The 20,505-nt window shown below is 38.3% G+C and overlaps 2 protein-coding genes across 4 annotated transcripts in view; both read right to left on the reverse strand.

Annotated features, from left to right (window-relative positions):
* The window catches only part of evlb (Enah/Vasp-like b), a 35,294-nt gene extending 26,339 nt beyond the window's left edge, over positions 1-8,955 (reverse strand). The window contains exon 1 of the mRNA XM_058379001.1: positions 8,533-8,955. Coding sequence (XP_058234984.1) covers positions 8,533-8,537 — 5 coding nt within the window. The 5' untranslated portion in view covers positions 8,538-8,955. The remainder of the gene's footprint in view (positions 1-8,532) is intronic.
* A 250-nt stretch (positions 8,956-9,205) lies between these two features.
* LOC131345876 (echinoderm microtubule-associated protein-like 1) lies at positions 9,206-15,991 on the reverse strand. Of its 3 annotated transcripts, none has more exons than XM_058379004.1 (7): positions 15,119-15,980; positions 13,550-13,732; positions 12,193-12,328; positions 11,975-12,079; positions 11,831-11,865; positions 11,401-11,427; positions 9,206-9,676 (listed from the first exon to the last, which is right to left on the reverse strand). In XM_058379004.1, the coding sequence occupies exons 1-7, from the start codon at positions 15,261-15,263 to the stop codon at positions 9,663-9,665; spliced, it is 645 nt and encodes a 214-aa protein (XP_058234987.1). In that variant the 5' UTR covers positions 15,264-15,980; the 3' UTR covers positions 9,206-9,662. The 3 variants fall into 3 exon arrangements, with proteins under 3 accessions (XP_058234987.1, XP_058234985.1, XP_058234986.1); XM_058379002.1 differs by lacking the exon at positions 9,206-9,676 and adding an exon at positions 9,716-11,194 and having other exon boundaries at positions 15,119-15,991; XM_058379003.1 differs by lacking the exon at positions 9,206-9,676 and adding an exon at positions 11,001-11,183.
* Between the last annotated feature and the right edge of the window lie 4,514 nt (positions 15,992-20,505).

Here is a 20,505-nt window from a genome sequence, read left to right on the forward strand (position 1 = left end):
CATGATGCACTTGATTTTACTGTAAATGCTTGGTTTTAGGTCCCTAAGCAGAGCTTGTGCCCTGACGTCTCCAGAGCCTCCAGTAAACCACTATCATCTTCTCTGAGACATGACATTCAGTCATGACCTCCATCATTTATTCTGATCTGGACATGGTAATATAGTAATAAAGGGATACTACATTAATAATGATGGTATGACCATTAAAAACACCATGCATGCTCCATGAATGGGATTTCCCTTTTCTTATCATTTCTTAAGCAAGGTTTGTGTTGAGGTACAGGTGAGGCATCGTCATTATGCGTTAAAAATTTCTACATTTTATAAAAATGGGTCATTTTGGGGTTTTTTCTATGATTACAGTGTGTAACACAGACAGGACATCAGCAAGAACTAAATGATTTTAAATGTCTGTTTAAATCAGCAACTAACATTGGCAGTCCATGGTTCATAGATAGCTAGACAATAAATATCCCTCTTGTTGATAATAAAACAACTATTGTGCAAATACTTCTATCAAGAATGTCATGTTTCATACATTTACCAGGTCATAGAGTATGCATTTAGTCATGACACTAGATATAGATATACTCGAGATATAGATATAAAGGAACAGTAGAGGCTCTTATGTAGAGGGAGCAAGCAGCCCTTCCCCCATCATCATCATCATCCCCTCCAGCAGGTTCCTGCATGGCTGCAGACTGCATTTTAATCCTTAAAGGGAAACACGCCCCTTTAAGTGGAGCTCAGCCAAGAGTCAACTGTAACCTGCACAACTATTAGCACACCGCAGAGATCATGACACTGTGTTGGACGCCCAACCAAGACACATGGGCACAACCACCCATGATGACCACAGAGGGTGGGTGGGTGGGGGTGGAGTTGAGAATGGAGTATACAGGCTAATGAAATGAAGAAAGGTAATGGATTATGCATATGGATGAAGGGGGAGCTATTGAACATAATTCATGTATAGCTCAGGAGAGTGCAAACAGAAACATTTTATAGACATCAAGCAAAGTGGAGAATTGGCTGACGGTAAAATTGGCAGAGAGACAAGAAGAGAGGTTGGATGGATGGATGGATGGAGATTGACAGCTGGCTCCAAGGCGGAGCAGTTTCCTTAGACTTTTTACAGCCATTTGTTGGCATGGTCTTCCATTAGGGGAAGTGGATTATATGTTTAATGTCATCAGAGACTAGGTTCAAAAGGCACTAGAACTCTACACTATACTTTAACATGCGCATGCTAAATACCTGCTGTGTTCAAATTGCTGCATGGCATAATTTCACCAATTTCAACTCACACACTGTTATAATGAGCATCTAATTAAAATGACGCTGTGCAAATCGCCCCTACAATTAAACTTTATAGTTAAAAACCTGCACTGTAAGCGGAACACATAAAAGAGGCATCTATTTCTGACTAGTTTTATGAGACCACTTTTAGACACCATCTAGTGCTATGTGGTGATATTGAGATATAACCTGCTTAAACAACAATAACATTTCATCCCAATTTCCCAGCCTCGGTCTCTGTGTCCATGGCCACATCGCAAGTGCAAAAATAAGGAATTGCGGCAGTGTATAATCTTGATATTTTCCTGATTTATGAGCACAGGCAGTAATCTTGCAAAGTGAAGTATACTTGTAAAAAATAGGTTCAAATGAATATCTATCAATAGGCGCTGTTAAATGTGCTGTTATGACATTCACTCAAATCAGCTTCTTTCATTCACTTAAAATGAGCGAGTGCATGCCAGCAGCTCAGAAACCGAACACAAGAGTAACATTTTACCCTTGATCTGCCCTAATGTGGGGTATTAATACAATATTGAAATGATATTCTAATGATATTCTGCTGCAGTTTTGTTTCAATATATCACAGGGCAAATTGGGCCTGGTGATACGAAGTGTGAATAGAAGAAGTCTAGTTTTCTATGGCTGGCACATGATATCAGGAATCATATTTATATTAAACGTAACCTTGCATCACCTCAAACACTGAAAATTTATTTGAAGCCACTGGGTAATAATAAGGCCAAAATTAATTTGAAAATCGATTAAACTCTCCGTTGCGGTGCTTTACCCAATGCTCAGCAGGTACAGTGCTTCTAACCTCGCCAATGGCAGCTAGCCATGAAGGAAAAAAAGTCTCCTACACTCTCACTGTATAAGATTAGACGGAGGGTGATAGACAGAGAGCAGAATACAGACAGAGAGAGAATGAGAGGTTCGGAGATTAAAAGGATGCTGCTCAATCCTCCCCCTCCTCAAATATCCATCTCTCTCTCTCTCTGTCTCACACACACAGAGAATGCAATGATTACACCTACACCTCACCCTGACATTAACTTCAAATTCAAGGAAATGATTCTTTTATTTATTTTTCCATTTTAATTTTTTGCTCAAAATCACATTTCTATAGGAATTAAAATGTGGAATTGGTGGATTGTTAACAGCCCAGTGTTCACTGGATAGGTTTCAGATACATCATGGATTATCAAGTTACCAAATCAGTAATTTAGCCAAATGAAGCATTGAAGCATTACCCAAATGAGCCCAGGTTACCATAAATATAAAAAAAAAGAGCAAAGAGTAAATCTGCTTTACTTATGGTTAGACTACAGTAGAATTCTCCTTGGATTAAATTAACGTAATGTATCTGCTCAAGTGTATCTCTGACAAACCTGTCTTAACATGTGTCTCTCAATATCCGTCTAACAAAACCAACAGAGTGCCAATTACTTGCTTCAGAAGCAGATGGATGTTTTACACTTGAGAGAATAATTGCAGTGTGGCGCTTAATGCCACATTCTGTATTTACTCAGAAGAAATCTGTGAGTGGGTTCTTTTGCCTTTAAAAGTATCTCAGAAGATCCAGAGAAAAAAATCAGCCTAAGCTGTTCTATTTCAAACTCATATATGGGCCATCCAAGCCAACACCATCAGGAAGATCTATACACTGACCAGGATCAATACTAAAAGGACTGGATCTAGAGTATGTGTGTTTAGTGCCTTTGTTTAGATTATATTTTAGCCGTGAAAAGGCCAATATGCTGACAGTGTTAATGTGTAGTATAAAAGCAACCTCTGAAATGATGTATAACTTAGTTGGTGCCATTCATTTTATACTTGTGATCAAGGCCTGCTCCTATTCCAGGTCATACTTTGACTTCCTGATTTAGCCCAAAATGAACCAAAAATATCAAGTGCATTCATCATGCTTTTTTGATTTGAAAAGGATAAGGGGATTAGATAAAGGGATAGATAGTATCTGTAATATGTACTTTATTGAGCCCCATGGGGAAATCTGGAGCAGTGAAATGTTCTAATATCTGTTCATTTTATAAAGGAGTGATGAAGTGCACCTAGTTTTGAAACAAAAAGCGCATTAATATTTCATACATTTGGAATGTGATAAATATGATTATTCTAAATTTACCTAGCTATGAATAAGTACTTTGTGATAGAGGGGCTTTCGTCCAGAATGTGTTCAAGCCTCCCACCCAGTATTCCCAGTATAGGGTCTGTATTTGCTGCAAACTTGACCAGAATAATGAGACCAGTGATAAACAAACATTCTACGCCATTTACATTAAATTCTCCTTGCAAATTAAACGGTGCCCATTTCTAACGTTGTCTGTAAAAAATAATGATCTGGATCTAAAAATCATATATTCTGTTCAGACATACAGTAGAAAACAGCAGTACAAGCACATGTCTTGTACCTTACAGTCCTACCACCTGTGCTAGATGTACACATCTGACCTATAAAATATATGCCAGATTTCACACTACCTGGATTGGTGTGCTTGGGGGATCAAAAGATATTCTGACTCAGCGACTCTGAGAGGAATTAAAATAGGTCTGTAACTGCTTAGTCTGTCTGCTCTACAGCAAAGTTAAACCAGAAGGCTTAATTGCAGACCGGCCCCACTGGTTTTAAATGAGGTCAATAAAATTCACATGCTGCTAATGCTCTTGCATTTTGTTAGATATAGCATTATGGAAGAATCACTAGGTAAGTGTTAAGCACATTGTAAATATAATCATTATCTTGTGTTTTTATGTAAACTTCAAGCATTTTTAAAATGCTTTAATCTCTTATGCCCATTTACAGGAAGTTTCTATGCCTTATAGTCTGTTACCCTATAACTACACGGAAAATAATGCAAGAGCACTATGGCACACTTCTGCGCATCTACACACCTCAAAAAGACTGCATTTAAATATGAATCTGAAACAAGCCGCAGACAGAAGAATGATGGCAGAATTATTTGGATAACAAAACTCCCTTTTAAACTCTTTTAACACCTCCAGGTCAACAAATATACCTATACAGTCCACTGTACAATCAACTGACTGAAATCTTACTGTGTGATTCGTATCTCCTTGACATATCTCCCCGCATATCCCTCTCCTTGTAAACTGTATGTGACAGACAAAACATGCACAGAGAAACACTTAATATCTACAAGTTTCTCAACTCTGTCACCCACACAGATACATTCCCTAATTTGCATCATGGAAAATTTGAGTTTGTATAAAAGGGCACAAACTAAACAGCAACTAGTGTTGGACAGATGGACGAATGTAGATACACAAATATTTATATATCCAGAGTTTATGCAAATGATTTAAATGAGCAAATGTTCTCTCCTGGCCAAAAGGAGTATGTTTAGTAATAAACATTAAAAAATTCTGAAAGGAGAATTCAGGTAAATCGAAAGATTAGTAACACATGTAACAGTTATTCAGTGAACACCAGGGGTGGTGAAAATCACCAGGATACATTCTTGTGCTTATGTGCATGCTTGCAGAGACCTTGTGACCAAATGCTGTAATATTTCACTGATATGAATGACAGGGAACCCTGGAGTTACATACACTATATTGCCAAAAATTTTGGAACATCTGCCTTTACTTGCACATGAATGTAATATGGAGTTGGCCTGCCCTTAGCAGCTATAACAGCTTCAACTCTTCTGGGCAGGCTTTCCAAGGTGTGTGTGTGTTTATGGGAAGTTTTGACCATTCCTCTAGAAGCGCATTTGTGATGTCAGGCACTGATGTTGGACGAGAAGACCTGGCTCACAGTCTCCGCTATAATTCATCCCAAAAGTGTTCTATCGGGTTGAGGTCAGGACACTGTGCGGTTCCTCCACACAACTCTCTCATGCATGTCTTTATGGACCTTGCTTTGTGCACTGGTGTCCAGTCATGTTTTAACAGGAAGGGGTCATCTCCAAACTGTTCCCACAAAGTTGGGAGCATGAAATTGTCCAAAATGTCTTGGTATGCTGAAGCATTAAGAGTTCCTTTCACTGGAACTAAGGGACCGAGCCCAACCCCTGAAAAACACCTGAATTCAATGATTTGTCGGGGTGTCCCAAAACTTTTGGCAATATAGTGTAAGTTACTAGTCTTCTATTTCACCCCTCATCAGCGACAGGATAATAAGGAACCAGCCCACCTAAGTTCTGACTTGAAATGTAATTGTAGTTGACTGCAGTACTCACGCCACTGGAATTGCCAATAATAAAGTTATAGATCCTGGAGTTATACACTAATATCCCAGGTAGCAGTAGTGTAGTCTTCTTGGAGTCTTTAAATAATGCACATGAGAAGGAGAAGGTCCTTGAAGAGTAGAATGCCATGGTAGGGGCCTGGAATCCAGCATGCCTCTAGAGCAATTTGATGACGTTCACCACCTAGTGAGTACAACTCTGTTTTGCCAGGAGCACTTTTCATACTTTTCTTCATTATAGATCATCTTATACAAGTTAGTATTATGATCAGATCACCAATATCCTGTTCAAATGACACCATAGTATGCAATAAACACTCAGCAGGTTCCCTTTCATGAAAAGCTCTCACAGACTGAATTAAAAAAAAATAGTATGGGATATGACCTAGGGCAGAGGTCCCAGGTTCAACCACAAAGTCGCTCTGGTTTTATACAGCCACCAACACATCTAAGGCAAGCTTATATCTAAGGCATGTAGTTCTCCCAGTCTTTTTTGCTGAAATGATCACCACATGATGGATTGCACACCATTTGTGTAACAATTTCCACCTGAGAGCACAGAAGGACTGCCTACCAGGGGCTCTTGCATTCAGAATCACCTTCTGTAAAAGAAACAGCCATGGTTTTCTGGTTTTCTGACAATCACAAAGTTGTCCTAATAGACCAGCATATGGTGGTCTCATAGAAGCCAAAAAAAATGATGGGCTAGATGCACTGCCCTCACTTCCAGTTGGTTAATGTGTTCTACTATCTCACTGGGACTGTACACACCACCTGTGCCTCTGTGGTACAGTCTGTCAGGCAGTGAAGGAGGCATCCATAATGACTATATCTCTCTAAGGAGACACAGGTCCCTTTTCCCTTGCATCTCCAGCATGTAAGAGCTGTCTTTGATATTCATGATTTAGTCTCAAGTTAGTACTCTGTTTCTTTAGTTCCAACAGGTACAAGGGGACTGCATCCTCAGCAGCAACTGGTATCACACATAGTGATTGCTCATATTTAATTGGGAAGCATTACAATTCCGCCATATGACGGAATGATTGGCAATTTCAATTATCTTGATTCACACCACTTGGTATTTCACTGAGACAGAGTGCTGTAATGCATGCAAAGAGTGTGGATGTCTACCAGATGGCCTGCTCCATGATGGAGGCACATATGTGCCAGTCCATGTCCAGATTTATCCTGAATCCTCTGGTACTAGAGAAAAGCCAAAGGCTAGGACTTTGAATTAGGATGCATGTCCTTGACAAAACAAGCCTCAAAAACATCTGTGCTCCAGAGTGATGGGAACATGAAAATATGTATCATGCAGATCCACTGAATTTGTCCTGTGGTTACATGAAACTGGAGAGATTTTGGGAAGCCCTCTCAAAACACTGCCCTTCTTCTGCACTAGGAAGTACATTGACTAGAATCCCTTGTTCTAAACCACGGCATCTACTTTTTAAATCATGCTTCTGTCAAACAGGGAACACATTTCCTGGAACGGAGCAGCAAACTTGGTGGGGACTAAAATAAAACGAGACTCTGAGCCAAGAGAAGGTTGGGGGTTGATGAACGATGACAGAACCCGCTGATCTGATGTTGTTTCTCCCCAGTGAGCAATATTTTCACCTGTACAATGTCCATGAGATTGTAGAGTCTGATTCACAGGGTAAATGGTGGATGTCTGTTTTCTCCATGGCATCTTTGGCCACAGGCCCTAAAAGCATCCCTGGCACATAGGTTTCACTGCTAGACTGGAAAGATGCAGCAATGGGCATAGCATCCAATCATGCAGTCAAGTCATTTGTGTTTTGTTTTTTTTTTCATAGCAAAAGTAGATGGTTTATCGCAACACTGTAAACCAGAGACAGCAAAATATTCACTGCTGTAGATTTGGAGATATTTTGTGATATCCATGTGTAACCAGACCCACACAATTATGTTTGCTATCTCATAACCACTGATTTCACAGTAGATCCATTGTGGCAAGGAAGAACTTTACAGCTTCATTAACAAATACCATTGTACAAAAATACATAATGCACATATTTACATACATCTAATAGTACACTTGCATAAACATTTACTGGCTGAACCAACAACTGCTTTTATAAATTCTATTATAGACAAATTTTGTACTTTTTTTTGCTGTAGTCCTTTTAATTAATAATTTAATTGAATTGTATGAATGTTTTGTTGTGGGGCAGTATCAATACATACACAGGCTTCTGTATGTCAGTCTGAGATATAATAACATAAATACAGCCAAAGCATAAGGGAATCAAATAACCTGATATGAGAGTTTCACAAAATCTGGGCCTCGGGTGAGCTTCCTGACTTCTGAAAATAAAATTTTGTAATCCTTCCTCTAAGGACCGTCTACCTAGGGGATTTGGATAGTCGGTTCCATTATGATACTCGTGCATGTTATACAGCTGGGATTGAGCCATTCCAACTGGCGCACATTAGGCCCGATACTCTGTAGCATGCATGTAGTGATGATAGTGATGAAGCTACAATAGCGGTCGGTTCCTGCTCGGCCGCCGTCTTTTCATCAATGAAAGCTGCACGTGCGCTCGGGTTTCTATGACAACGGCTCCTTTCTATGCAGCCCTTCGGCTCCGTGCACTAGCATACATTGGTGTTTTATGTTGCTACCATGCTCCTTTCCATAACCTTGAAAATGCGTTATTGTAAAAAATCAATGCCTGTAAACAGCCTGTAATCTACCCGGAGTAGTGATGTGTGGTGCCCCACCTCAAAGGCCGTATAACATGAGGTGGACGCCGGTCGCCTCACACACACACACACACACACACCTAATCGTTCATTAATCATTTAACTAGACGAAGTCTCATATAATAGTCACACCAGACAGATGTGGCCAACAATTTCAGGTGCAAATCTTATAAAAGAGCACTGACACCCGACGCATGCAGTAGCGCTCGCGCCCTTCATTGTGCGATATAACGGCGCCGTGTGTCGGGGCGCGAGCGCGTGATTTTGCTTACCTCATCTTTCTCCTCTCCCCTCCGTTTGGAGGACTGCGCAAAATCGTTCCCGACCTCTTTTCTTTTCCTCCTCAATTCACTTCCTACGCGTGTGTATTTAAGTCTCTTATCCTTTTAAATACTGACGGCTCCGTTAACACGCCGGCTGTGTGGCAGGTTGCCGGGGATGTGCGGATGATGCTGGAAGCCGTCGCGACGACTCAAACAAGGCGACAAACGATTCGCTTGGTGTCTCGTCCAAAGCGCGAGACGCTCTCCCGTTTGCTTCTGGACGTCTGCGCTCCACCGATCTCTCCCTCACTTCCATTTCACATCGATCGCCACTGCTGTCTCTGTGGAGCGAGTCAATGTGTAGATAGACAACGGCTTCGGAGATGCCATCTTTCCATCCTCCAGCGCCAGAGAGAGAGAGAGAGAGAGAGAGAGAGAGAGAGAGAGAGAGAGAGAGAGAGAGAGAGAGAGCAGTTTGCTGTGCTGTAATATTCCAGTGATGTGTGATTCACCGAGGAATCGGTTCATTCTGAATGAGTGAATCAATCATAGGAATCAATTGAGGAATCTATCTTCAATAAATCATGTTTTCTTTATTGCCATCATGCTTTATTCGTAGAACGCTGCCTGTTTTTGTTATAAGCCAAAAAATTCCACCCTTTCATTGTAAAAATTGGACTCTTTAATGACAGAACATTGGCAACTATGGACCAGCACATTTCTTTAATTTTTGGAGTAATGAGATTGTAAACCTTTCACTTACAAATCCAAAATTAGGTAGGAACACTGTGTTAAAATATTATAATGTGAACAGTGCAAGTCCTTGTTTTATTACAATTACAGCTTAGTTAAACTTAGTTTACAGGCTACAAAATATGTGTGTTTTATGTAGCCTTAGATTAGGAGGTGAACAGCTTTCTTAGAATCCCAGTATAACAGGAATAATAATACTGTGGTTAATTTTAATAAGTAATTATGTACAATTATGTGGCGGCAGTGTACTGCATAAAATCATGCAGATACAGGCCAGGAATTCTCCGTCAGAATGAGGGGAAAATGTGATTTTTGATGGTGTCGTGGCTGTTGGTGCTGGACAGGCCGGACTGAGTATTTCACAAGCTGCAGGTCTCCAGGGATTTTCACATGCAACCGTCTGTAGAGTTTGTACAGAAAAAAACGGAAAACATCCAGTGAACAACAGTTCTGTGAGCAGAGACACCTTGTTGATGAGAAAGGACAAAGGAGAATGGCCAGACTGGTTCATGACAGTGCTACAGAAACTCAAATAACCATGCTTTACAACTGTGGTGGGCAGAAAACCAAAAAAACTTCTTCAACTATTAAATATATTAAATGAAATTATAAATCCTACAATGTGATGTGTATAGCCGTGTATTAAGAACTGGTTTGGGCATATCCTAAATAACCTAGTATTTATCATTCAGGATGTTTTATTAGGCATTAAAAATCATAATGCATAATACCTGTTCCATTGGTATGTCCATTCACTGTATAGTGCACTGTCCATGTGCAACAAATCCATTTACTTACTATTTGACCACAGTCCAGTATATTTAAACATCAGAGATGGTGGTTATGGCATTACATGACTTCAATTTTTGGCTTTCAAACTCTTACTCAAGCCCACTGCAACTATTTTAATGTTATATATTGCTTCCTTTTAAAGCTTTATTTGGTAAGATTTCTCCAAATTAAAAGTAAAAAAAAATCTGTGATTAAGAAGGATGGATCTTCTTCCCACCCATGAACACAAGTCAGTGGTTCATCTAGAGCTGTCTAAAGAGTCATGAGACCACTCTCACATGCACTATATAACACAGTAAACATGCGAAATCTAGCTCATAATGATTCATGAGAATGGTCACCGGTGCAGTCTCTATACTTTTCTAGTGCAGATAGTAATTTATAATATCAGTAGTGTGGCACATAAAATGGCAATATGATCACAGTCCTTCTATAGATACTCCACCAGTCTAGAGGTAGCATGCACTAACGCAGTCTCATCACTTTAGATAGCCTTCTTATTAAGTAATTTTTATATAATTTGCAAAATTTATAACAATTTTGGGAAATATTTTATCAGAGACATAACGCTGTAAGTATGAAGAAAGCCAAACAGAAGACATGATAAAAGAACAAGAAAACTAACGATGACTGACTAACTAGTGGTAAGTTTTTTTTAAAAAAAGAACCCATATCTATATTTACATCATGCAACAAATAAGGTGCTGTAAATTCACATTATCAGAACCAAAAAAATTAAATCAACATGTTAGCCATTAAAGAGTTAATAAGAATTAACCAACATGTCACTAGTCACCAATTAACAGCTTTTATTTAGTAACTTATGAACACCAGATCAATTGTCCAGGTTCTACTACTGTGTGTGTTTAATAACAGATCTGGAAATACTGGCTAGGGGACTTGATGGGACTCTTGTAGATGGGGGTTTCAGCAGGGGAAAAGGGGCTCTGACATGTGCTCCTGTGCAAGGATAGTGAGCAGGGTGGCTTCTTCCCAGCTCCTACTTTCTTCTTCTCTGAAGCAGCTTTATCTGGAGGGCACACACTCGACTGCACGGGTGAAGCAACTGCATTCTCAGTAGGCCCAGTCTTTTTTGCTGGGTGGCTCAGATAGATCTGCATAGTCACTAAGTGAAGGGTGCATGACGGTGGGGATCAGAAATCAGAAAGGATGGAAGTGCAGTGAAAAAGGAGAAAGGTGTAGAAAGTAACAACAAAGACTCATAAGAAGAGTTATGCCACATTTCCAAGATGTTTTTCCAATATCTGTCACTCTATATGAAAATGAAATATATGATAACGGTATATCATATTAGGGTGGCATGAGGTCTACCTTTGCAGTGAGTCACACGGCGGGTTCCTAAATAACAACAAGAAAGAAATATATAATAATTTATATATATATATATATATATATATATATATATATATATATATATATATATATATATATATATATATGTATATAAGTTATATATATATATATATATGTATATATATATATATAAGTAAATAATATTATATATATATTTATATATATATTCATTATTATATTATATTATATATATTATTATATTAATCTCAATCTTTCCAGTAGTAAAGACGACATTTAATCTACAAATAATCTATCCATAATTTTTGTATATTTCTACATTTTATATGAAGAACAGAATATACTGTAAAAAAATCAGCTTGCTAGTACACTATTATATTCTTGAGGAGAAAAGAAACATTATTTGAATATACCTTAATTAATTTCTTACCTACAACACTTGTGATGGTCTCCTTCGATTTAGTGCTAAATGAACAAATAATTCCAAATCATAAAGTTTAGTATTCAGGAGTGTCAGATTCAGTGCAGAATTATGATTATCCACTGCATGCTCTATTATTTTGATGAGACTGACCTCTCTTGGAGTTTCTTACAGGGGGTTGAGGTGGTGCTGGTCGGTGGAGCAGTGCGACGGCTTGCAGGAACACTTGAACTTTCTTTTGCACCACCTGCTGGACCTCTAAAACAGAGAGACAAGAATTCATTAGTTAAAAAGATGGAATAGATACCTATTAATACTCAGTTTTATGTACTAAGAGTGAGTCTCGAACTTTATTGATTAATGCCATGTACCTTTTACTGACTAGCAAAGGGCTGTAATTCTTCAAGGATGTGGAAGAGGGCAGTGAGGAGCTGGAGCACTTCTTCATGGAGTTGGCTGTACTGCTGCTTGTTCTAGGTGGCAGTGTCAAAGACACAGGCCTAGATGCTAAAAAGAAATAGTGTAGTATAATGTCATATTTACTTCTGCCAACATTCAGATCCTATAGATTAAGACATTTGTATCATGGCTTCCAATATGATCCATGGTTTATACATGTGTTTGTTGAAAGCCTGCACACCACTGATCTAATTACACTAATGAAAGTACCAGGTAATCAAATAAGGGAAACCAGCCTTCCGATCTCAGTAGAGTCAGCTGAATACATCTGTTCTACTGAGCAGACTGTGAGGTTCAGGAAGTTTAAATGTTATTCATAACTGAAAACATATATTATATTATATTATATTATATTATATTATATTATATTATATTATATTATATTATATTATATTATATTATATTATATTATATTATATTAAACCAGAGGTTTCAACCAGATGGTTGAATTCATAAATCTTTTTAGTCCTAATGTGATTATTAATTTTCTATGACAGTGGTTCTGACAATAATTATGGCTGTTAGGAAAATCACTATTTTTTTAAATTAATGTGCTCATTCTAATACAGTATTGATTTTATAGTAATGACTTACACAGAGACTTGGCAGAAGCTCCATATAATCAATTTTTAAAAAATATTGATAAGGCAAAGTTTTCTGTGAGAAGGTATTTATTTTGTATTTTCTGAAAGCCTCCAAGTGAGTGTGTGTGTGGTTGTCTGTCTATATGTGTGGCCCTGTGATGGACTGGCAGCCTGTCCAGGGTGTACCCCTGCCTTTCGCCCAATGTGTGCTGGGATAGGCTCCAGCAGATCCCCGTGACCCTAATTAGGAATAAAGTGGTTATAGATGGATGAAAGTCTCCACTGTCAGTGCTTTGTATCTATCAGAGGTAAAGCTGTAACTTTCAGACATGGGAAAATCTTCAGGACAGAGCTGTGGTGTAAGTGGAATTAAAAAAAAGAAAATCATCAGCTTCATGGTGGTAATAGCTCACACACCCTGTACACATAACCCTTCATTATTTTCATCATTGTGTTGCATTCTCTGGTAAGAGACATCAAGTAGGTCTACACAGTCTGGTATGTTTCCTTTTGCTTTCTATTTTTAGATTTTTCTTTTCAACCAATTGTTCTTTTTCATTTTTAAGTCACAATAAATCTCTTGGGTTTTATAGTATTTAATGCTTTAAACTTGAATCAGGTCCTCTGAGTATGTAAAGGTAGGCACTTCTTGTTCATACAGTGTGTATGTGTGGGAGTGTGGTACCTTTAACAGGCCCTCTTTTGGTGTGAGCAGCGGTTTGTGCCTCTGAAATGTTGAGTCTTTTGAGCACATCAGCCAGAGCTATCTTCAGCAGCTGTACCTCATCCTCCTGCATCTGGAGGCGCTGCTCTAGGTACATGAGCCTGTCTGTCACCTCCATGTTACTGTGTGCCAAGCTGTGTTCATCTGTCAGCACACAGAGGACAGAACATTTCTATTATTAAGTGTTCAGTGTACTTTATATGCCAGATTATGGTAAATATCAGAGTTCTGGAGTGTTACACAGTGGCAAAATTAGAGGAAGTAATTGTAAATGTTTTCAACTCTAAAATTGTCAATATTTGTAATACTGAAACAAATTAATTGTGTCTTGCTTCCTCATGCAAAGCATTCCATGCATAGGCTCTGAATCTCCCACAATCTAGGCCATGTGTGTCATTATTTTAAAAGAATGGTGGCACTAGATATTAGAACATGTGTTAAATAAAGCATTATGGAGGATATCTGTTTTTATGTGCAGAAATAGAAGCAAGTATGACAGCCAAAATGCCCAGAAATATTCTAACAGGTTTTCCAAGATGCTTGGAAAAAGTTACCAGTCAATTTCCATATTCCTTAGATAGATACCTGACAGCCTACCTGCCTTAAAACCGATGCATTTTTAAGGCAAATATAGACTATTTGTTCGTTTGCTATTACAGAATTTCTTCATACACGATTAAGATTATTACTCATTATTTATTCAAAGGGATTTGACAATGATCCCTTTTTGAGTACTAGATTTAGTACTAGAGCTATACAACATTTGAAAACTGGATTAAAAAATCCCATTAGAACATCGCTGACATGACATCCTCTCATATATGTCTCATACTATAAATGTATATTTATGTACAGTTGCATATTTTAAATGAACTGAGAGATTTCCACAACTGCCCTTCAGAGACATCTATTATAAGGGAGTCACACATGTCTACTATCATAAGGTATTAGCAACACAGAGATGAGATAATTATTTGTTTCTTGTGCTCCTTCATCTCAGCATTAATCCAACCGTAGGCACTTGTTATTTAGAGAGGACCCATATGGAGATTGGGATTGAAATAGTGCTTAATCCCATGGCTGCAACAGGGAATTAGTGAAACTGCATTCTGGTGGCACAGAAATGTAAACAGTCTTAAAGTATGATGCATGCACATTGTATTCAGAGGAAAAACAACATTTCCAACGTCATCTTAAAAGGAAATAAAAAAGCAGTTAAACAAATGTACAGTACCCGATTCATTGTTGTATATGAGAGTGATCTCTCAAATTTCTGAAATAAAATGTTAATGAAATGTATATATTTCATTTCCGATCATTGTTATAGGCAAAATCATTAAATGCAAAGATAGACTCGTACTGTAGTTTTGATATGTGTGAGGTCTCATGGAGATATATAGATTAGAGTACACACTTGAATGCATATAGTATTGATCTAAGGTTAATTTAACATTAAATATCAGAGTAATTTTAAAGAAAGTTTCATACTATTGAACCAAATGTAATAGATGGGCAGAACTCACTACTGACCTATGAAGTCTATTTCAGGTGCTAAGAGAGAGCCATCATGGTACAGCTGAGCTTCTTCATCTTCAGCCACTTCAGATCGCTCCACCAGTTCCTCCATGTGTGCGTCTGCCATCGCCGCTGCTGCTGCTGCTGTGCCTTCCGTCATGAGATTGTCTACTCAGTGGGTGCAAGAAAACTCAGTATGCGTGTCTAAGTGTTGGATATTGTCCTGAACTAAAACTGCATAACACAGGCCACACAACTGCACACTCCTCCTCCCCGTGACCTTCCTAATCCTCAGATACACACAATTTGAGATGAGTGATGTAACTGCCCTCAGATTACTGGCTCTGGTAAGCCACCTCAAGAGCGAACATGAGCTGTCTACGTGCATGTGTGTGTGTGTTGGATTTTGAGGGCTGGGAGATGAAAGTCACATGTTTAATTCCAAATAACTCTGAGTCTGTGAGAAAAATGAGTCTGTGGATGTAGGGGAGGCTCCAACTGAATAAAGAGCTAATGGATTTCAGCAACTATCAAATCACAACAAACTCATTACACCATAAATAAAGTGTTAAAATAATGGTGTTGCAGTTGCAAAAAAGGCTGACATCTCAAATTATATCATGCTTGGAAAAAAATCCATTTAGTCTAAATTGCCCCTAAATGTAAATATACTGTGGCGTTCTGAGATGTTCCCACTTCACGCCTCGTTTTCACAGGATAGGTTCAGGAAGTTCTGCAAGTCTGGTGAGTGTCAGGGCAAAGCCATTAATGAAGATAACTGAATGAAAGTATGGAAAAATAAAAGAAACGTATCTCATGTACACAAAGTACAAACAAGCACAGAGAAATGCCGATAGATTTCATTCCATTCTATATAAACATTGTAAAATAAAATATACCCACTTCCACTTCTAGCCCTAAACCTTTCATGTCATTTCAAACAGTTATTCGAATAGTACCCAAGTTGCATGTGAGTGACCATGTTTAACGGTCTAATTTCTTATTTCACTCTGTTTTTTGTCTTCAAATATCATTCTGATGACTGACCTCCACAAGTAAGGCTTTGAAATATTTCTTTCATTTAAGTATAATTTTGTGCACATCTACCCTAAACCGAATGAGGCTTCACTGTATTGTCAATGTCATAATAATTATGGTAATGGAAGATTAAAGCACAGCTCTTATGCTGGTCCAAGTTCATGCACTGGACCACCAAAGATCCACCAGATCTCATACACCGCAAATTCTAGGTTTCAGTAGAATTATTAACCTGCACAGATCATCTGTACAACGAAGCTTATGCTTAATCAGCTACTCAGAATTATTGAACATGTTTTAAGTTTTAATAGGGATTGAGGACTAGAGGTATGAAAAGAACATAAATACATAGGAATTATTCCAAATGTTGTACTCTTTTCTCAATTTCTAAACCATCATTACTAATTCTGTAACGTTGCCTTGAGACATCCATTGTTAAAAGCGCTATACAAATAAATTGAATTAAATTGAATTACTGCATTTTTATTAATGCATGGTATAACCTCAATCTCTGTGCTTGTGCTGCTTGTGTCTTTACACCCACGTCTTAGTGACATGTCTGCTCAGGGCCTTCCCCGTTTGAGTCAGCACCGACATCTCTTTACAGCTCCACACCACAAATATCTTTAAAGAGGATCAGAGTCCAAAGCTGAATCCAACACAAGGACGTTTGTTGTGACATGAGACAGACATTGAATGTTCTTTAGGACAGGCAGGTTACACAGTTCACAGATACAACACCAGGAGGCGTGCAACAGAGAGCCTTATGAGTAGAGAGAAACCAAGCCAAGGACATTACACAACAGAGTGAGCACGTACGCCATTAATCTGACCACACACACTCACACACTCCCACACACACAAAGCCACCAACTGCACAAAGACCAAAGATAGCCCAAAGTCCAACACTTGGAACGTTTCAGACCACTTGCTGACCTCTACTGGTTAAAACAGAGCAATTGCTGATTGATGTTGCATGACAACTGTAGAAAAGCACAAGTTTGCACTACAGTTACTCCTGGAATATTCCTCCACAGGACATCATTCATAAATAAATAAATAAATAAATAAACTTGTGCAAAATTCTACTACAAATAAAGTGAATCAAACTATTAGTCCACAGCCATAAATATTTTGTGAATTTATAAGGCCAAAAGATTGTGGACAGCAGAACATCACACCTATATGTGATTCCGCTCCAAATCTGTTGTCACAAAGTTTGTCACAGGATTCTGCCCGGTGTCTTTGTATGCTTTAGCATTACAGTTTCCCTTCACTGGAAGTTATAAGTCCAAACCAGTTCCAGCATGGCAATGCTCCTGTGTGCAAGGCGAGATCCATAAGGTTGAGGTAGATAAACACTTTTGGGATGAACAGGAATGCTGACTGTCCCCCCAGACCTCCTCACCTAACATCAATTCCTTACCTCACTAAATAGGTAGCAAATGCAGACAGGCTGTACAAGAAGTGCCAGAGTCAACTCTACATCCGGTGGAGGTCCTTTGGTATGAAGTATGGCTGCTGAGAAGTTTCTATGGGTCTGTGGTGTTGTGTGGTATCTTTTATGTTGTTGTAAGTTGGGGCATCAGTATTTCTGAGAAAGATAGGAACAGACTATATAAGATCATTAGAAAGGCTGACTCAGTCCTTTGGGGTTAAACTGGACACAGTGACAGAGAGGAGGATGCTGACAAAGGTGACAATGATCTGTAATATAGAGGCAGATTGCTCAAACCCCACTGGAGAAGGAACATTTTTGCAGGCGGTTTTCTCTCAGCAGCCATCAGATTGTACAACTCTGCACTTTAATCCATCTGAACACAATGCAGAAACTGTAACTACCCAATCTGTGGAAAAAAACCTCATCTGTGGATAATTGTGTATATATACCGGCCAGACGTAACATTATGACCACCTGCCTAATATTATGTTGGTCCCCCTTTTGCTGCCAAAACAGCCTTGACTCGTCCTGCACTGTGTATTCTGACACCTTTCTATCAGAACCAGCATTAACTTGAGCAACAGTAGTTCCTCTGTTGGATCAGATCACACAGGTCAGCCTTCACTCCTCACCCTGTCGCCGGTTCACCACTGTTCCTTCCTTCGACCACTTTTGATCGGTACTGACCACTACAGACCGGGAGAGCTGCAGTTTTGGAGATGCTCTGATCCAGGCGTCTAGTCATCACAATTTGGCCCTGGTCAAACTCACTCAAATCCTTACACTTGCCCATTTTTCCTGCTTCTAACACATCAACATTGAGGACAAAATGTTCACTTGCTGCCTAATATATCCCACCCACTAACAGGTGCCATGATGAGGAGATCATCAGTGTTAATCACTTCACCTCTCACTGCTCATAATGTTATGCCTGATCGGTGTATATATTAAAATATATACTGTAGATTTATTTTATATATTGAAATCATAGTATGTACTGCAGGTTTATTTTATATATACATCCATTTTTGTTTTTAATTTCAGTTATTTTAATATTTATTTTTACTTTGTCTTATTTTTATCTTTATTTTATTCTGACTTCATTTTGCATGTATATACTGTGCTTTTATGTATGCTGCCAGAACCCACACATTTCTCCTTGGCATCAATAAAAGTCATGTCTTGTCCTATTTGTGTTGTGCTCATCTTCTCTCCAAAACTCACTATAAAATAATATAGATGTAATTAGACATTGAATGTAACTATATAATAAGTAATATGCATGCTTTCAGACAAAAGTCTTAAAAACCTCAGTGAAGACCATGTACCTGACCAAAGACATAAAACCTAGCAGTCATGTGTGCTGGTGAAAGAAGCAATAAAACACTTCAAACAGGTTTTAACAAAAGATTTTTATAAATACTCTTTCATTTGACAATAATCAGCAGGGATTCTTGTTGTCATTAAAAAAAAGTGCATGACCTAGCGACACTGATAAAAACACATCCCCCCCCAAGCCCCATTTAAAAATAACCTCTGTTTAACCACTGTTCTATTCTATCAAAATATATGTTAGCAGTAAGCATTAAACTAGCAATACAGAAACAAACATTACGTTTAGTATTGGTCAGGGTAAGGGGATAATAATTAAAAGAAAATTCTTGTTATTTTTGGTCACTGTCTTTAAAAAGGATTCTGAAAGGCATATCAGCAATTTTTATTGCAACAAAGTGGTCAACCAAACTGAATTACATGTAAATAGTGCACTTTTTTTTGTTATAGTAGACTATATACACTTACATGTAAATAGTAAATAGTCTAATAGTAATAGCATAATTTTGCCTGCTTCCTACTTGCCATGTACGGAAAAACAATCTATTATAATTTCAGAATTCAGTCTAAATTTCCTGATCATCTGTTAAGTTGACCACTGTGATGAAAAACTTGCTGTAGAGGCTTCCATGAGGAGCCGTTGTGCTTGCGAGGCTTGTTACCTGATGTTCAGGAGACCTCAAAGAGCACAGGCTTTACAATGACAAAAAGGAACAAAAATACACACAAAAACAGCAAAATCTATCTCAGTGACCAAAAGAAAAAGGGCGTGACACCGCTGTCGCCTGCTCTTCTCGTTCAGAAACGTATTCAGAGTACAGCATTCTCAAGTTTATTGACTTTTCTGTCATGTTTGTAACAAGTCCAGTTGCAGTTTCTTGTACAAGTGTAATTCTGTGATATTTGGTCTGTTTCATGTGAACCAAACCAAGACGACTCAGAGCAAACAGGCAAAGGCCACATGTAAAATGAATATTATAAGAGACTACAAAACTGACCCAGACAAACCGATCATTCAAGTACCAGTCTGATTGGTTTGGTGACGGAAAGTCTTTCTGCAGTGTTGTACAGGATAACCCCATGTAGATGCAATATACACACACAACGGGGCACCAGTTTAAGAGTGTGCTTTGGTCTTTAACCCTTGATGCCAGTACACCATAAATACAACAGTTTCAGTTTTTAATCATTTCACCAAAGACTTCATAATTTATAAAAAGACAAAGAAAAAGAAAAACGTATGGCATTCACTGACGAGTATTGCAACAGCACTTCAAAACACTTTCAAACTAAGAGGACTCGTTTACTCCAAATATAGATATCTATATCGTTTCTATACTCAATGTTAAATAACGTCTTTAAATAGAGTTACTCATAAGTAATAAAAATGTATTGTGCAACGTTTTGTCTTAGTTCAAATATATGATGGGGTGATTCTTCAATAATCAAGATATGTACAGTTAATTTCTTCTAGATGGATGGCTGTCGAGTAGTCCGAACCTTTGGATTCCAATCAAAAAAAAAATAAATAAAAAAATAAAAAGGAAAGAAAGCAAGGAAACACTGTCCATGTTTTAGCTTATGCCTATTT

This window comes from Hemibagrus wyckioides, linkage group LG25 (genome assembly GCF_019097595.1).
Source record: "Hemibagrus wyckioides isolate EC202008001 linkage group LG25, SWU_Hwy_1.0, whole genome shotgun sequence".
NCBI classification, from domain to species: Eukaryota; Metazoa; Chordata; class Actinopteri; order Siluriformes; family Bagridae; genus Hemibagrus; species Hemibagrus wyckioides.

Coding starts and splice junctions, on each gene's coding strand:
- LOC131345876 (XM_058379002.1), bottom strand. CDS start 15,263: ATGACGGAAGGCACAGCAGCAGCAGCAGCGGCGATGGCAGACGCACAC. Junction 13,733..15,118: donor ACCTGAAATAGACTTCATAG/GTCAGTAGTGAG, acceptor GTGTGCTGACAG/ATGAACACAGCTTGGCACAC. Junction 11,428..11,830: donor GACCATCACAAGTGTTGTAG/GTAAGAAATTAA, acceptor GTTGTTATTTAG/GAACCCGCCGTGTGACTCAC.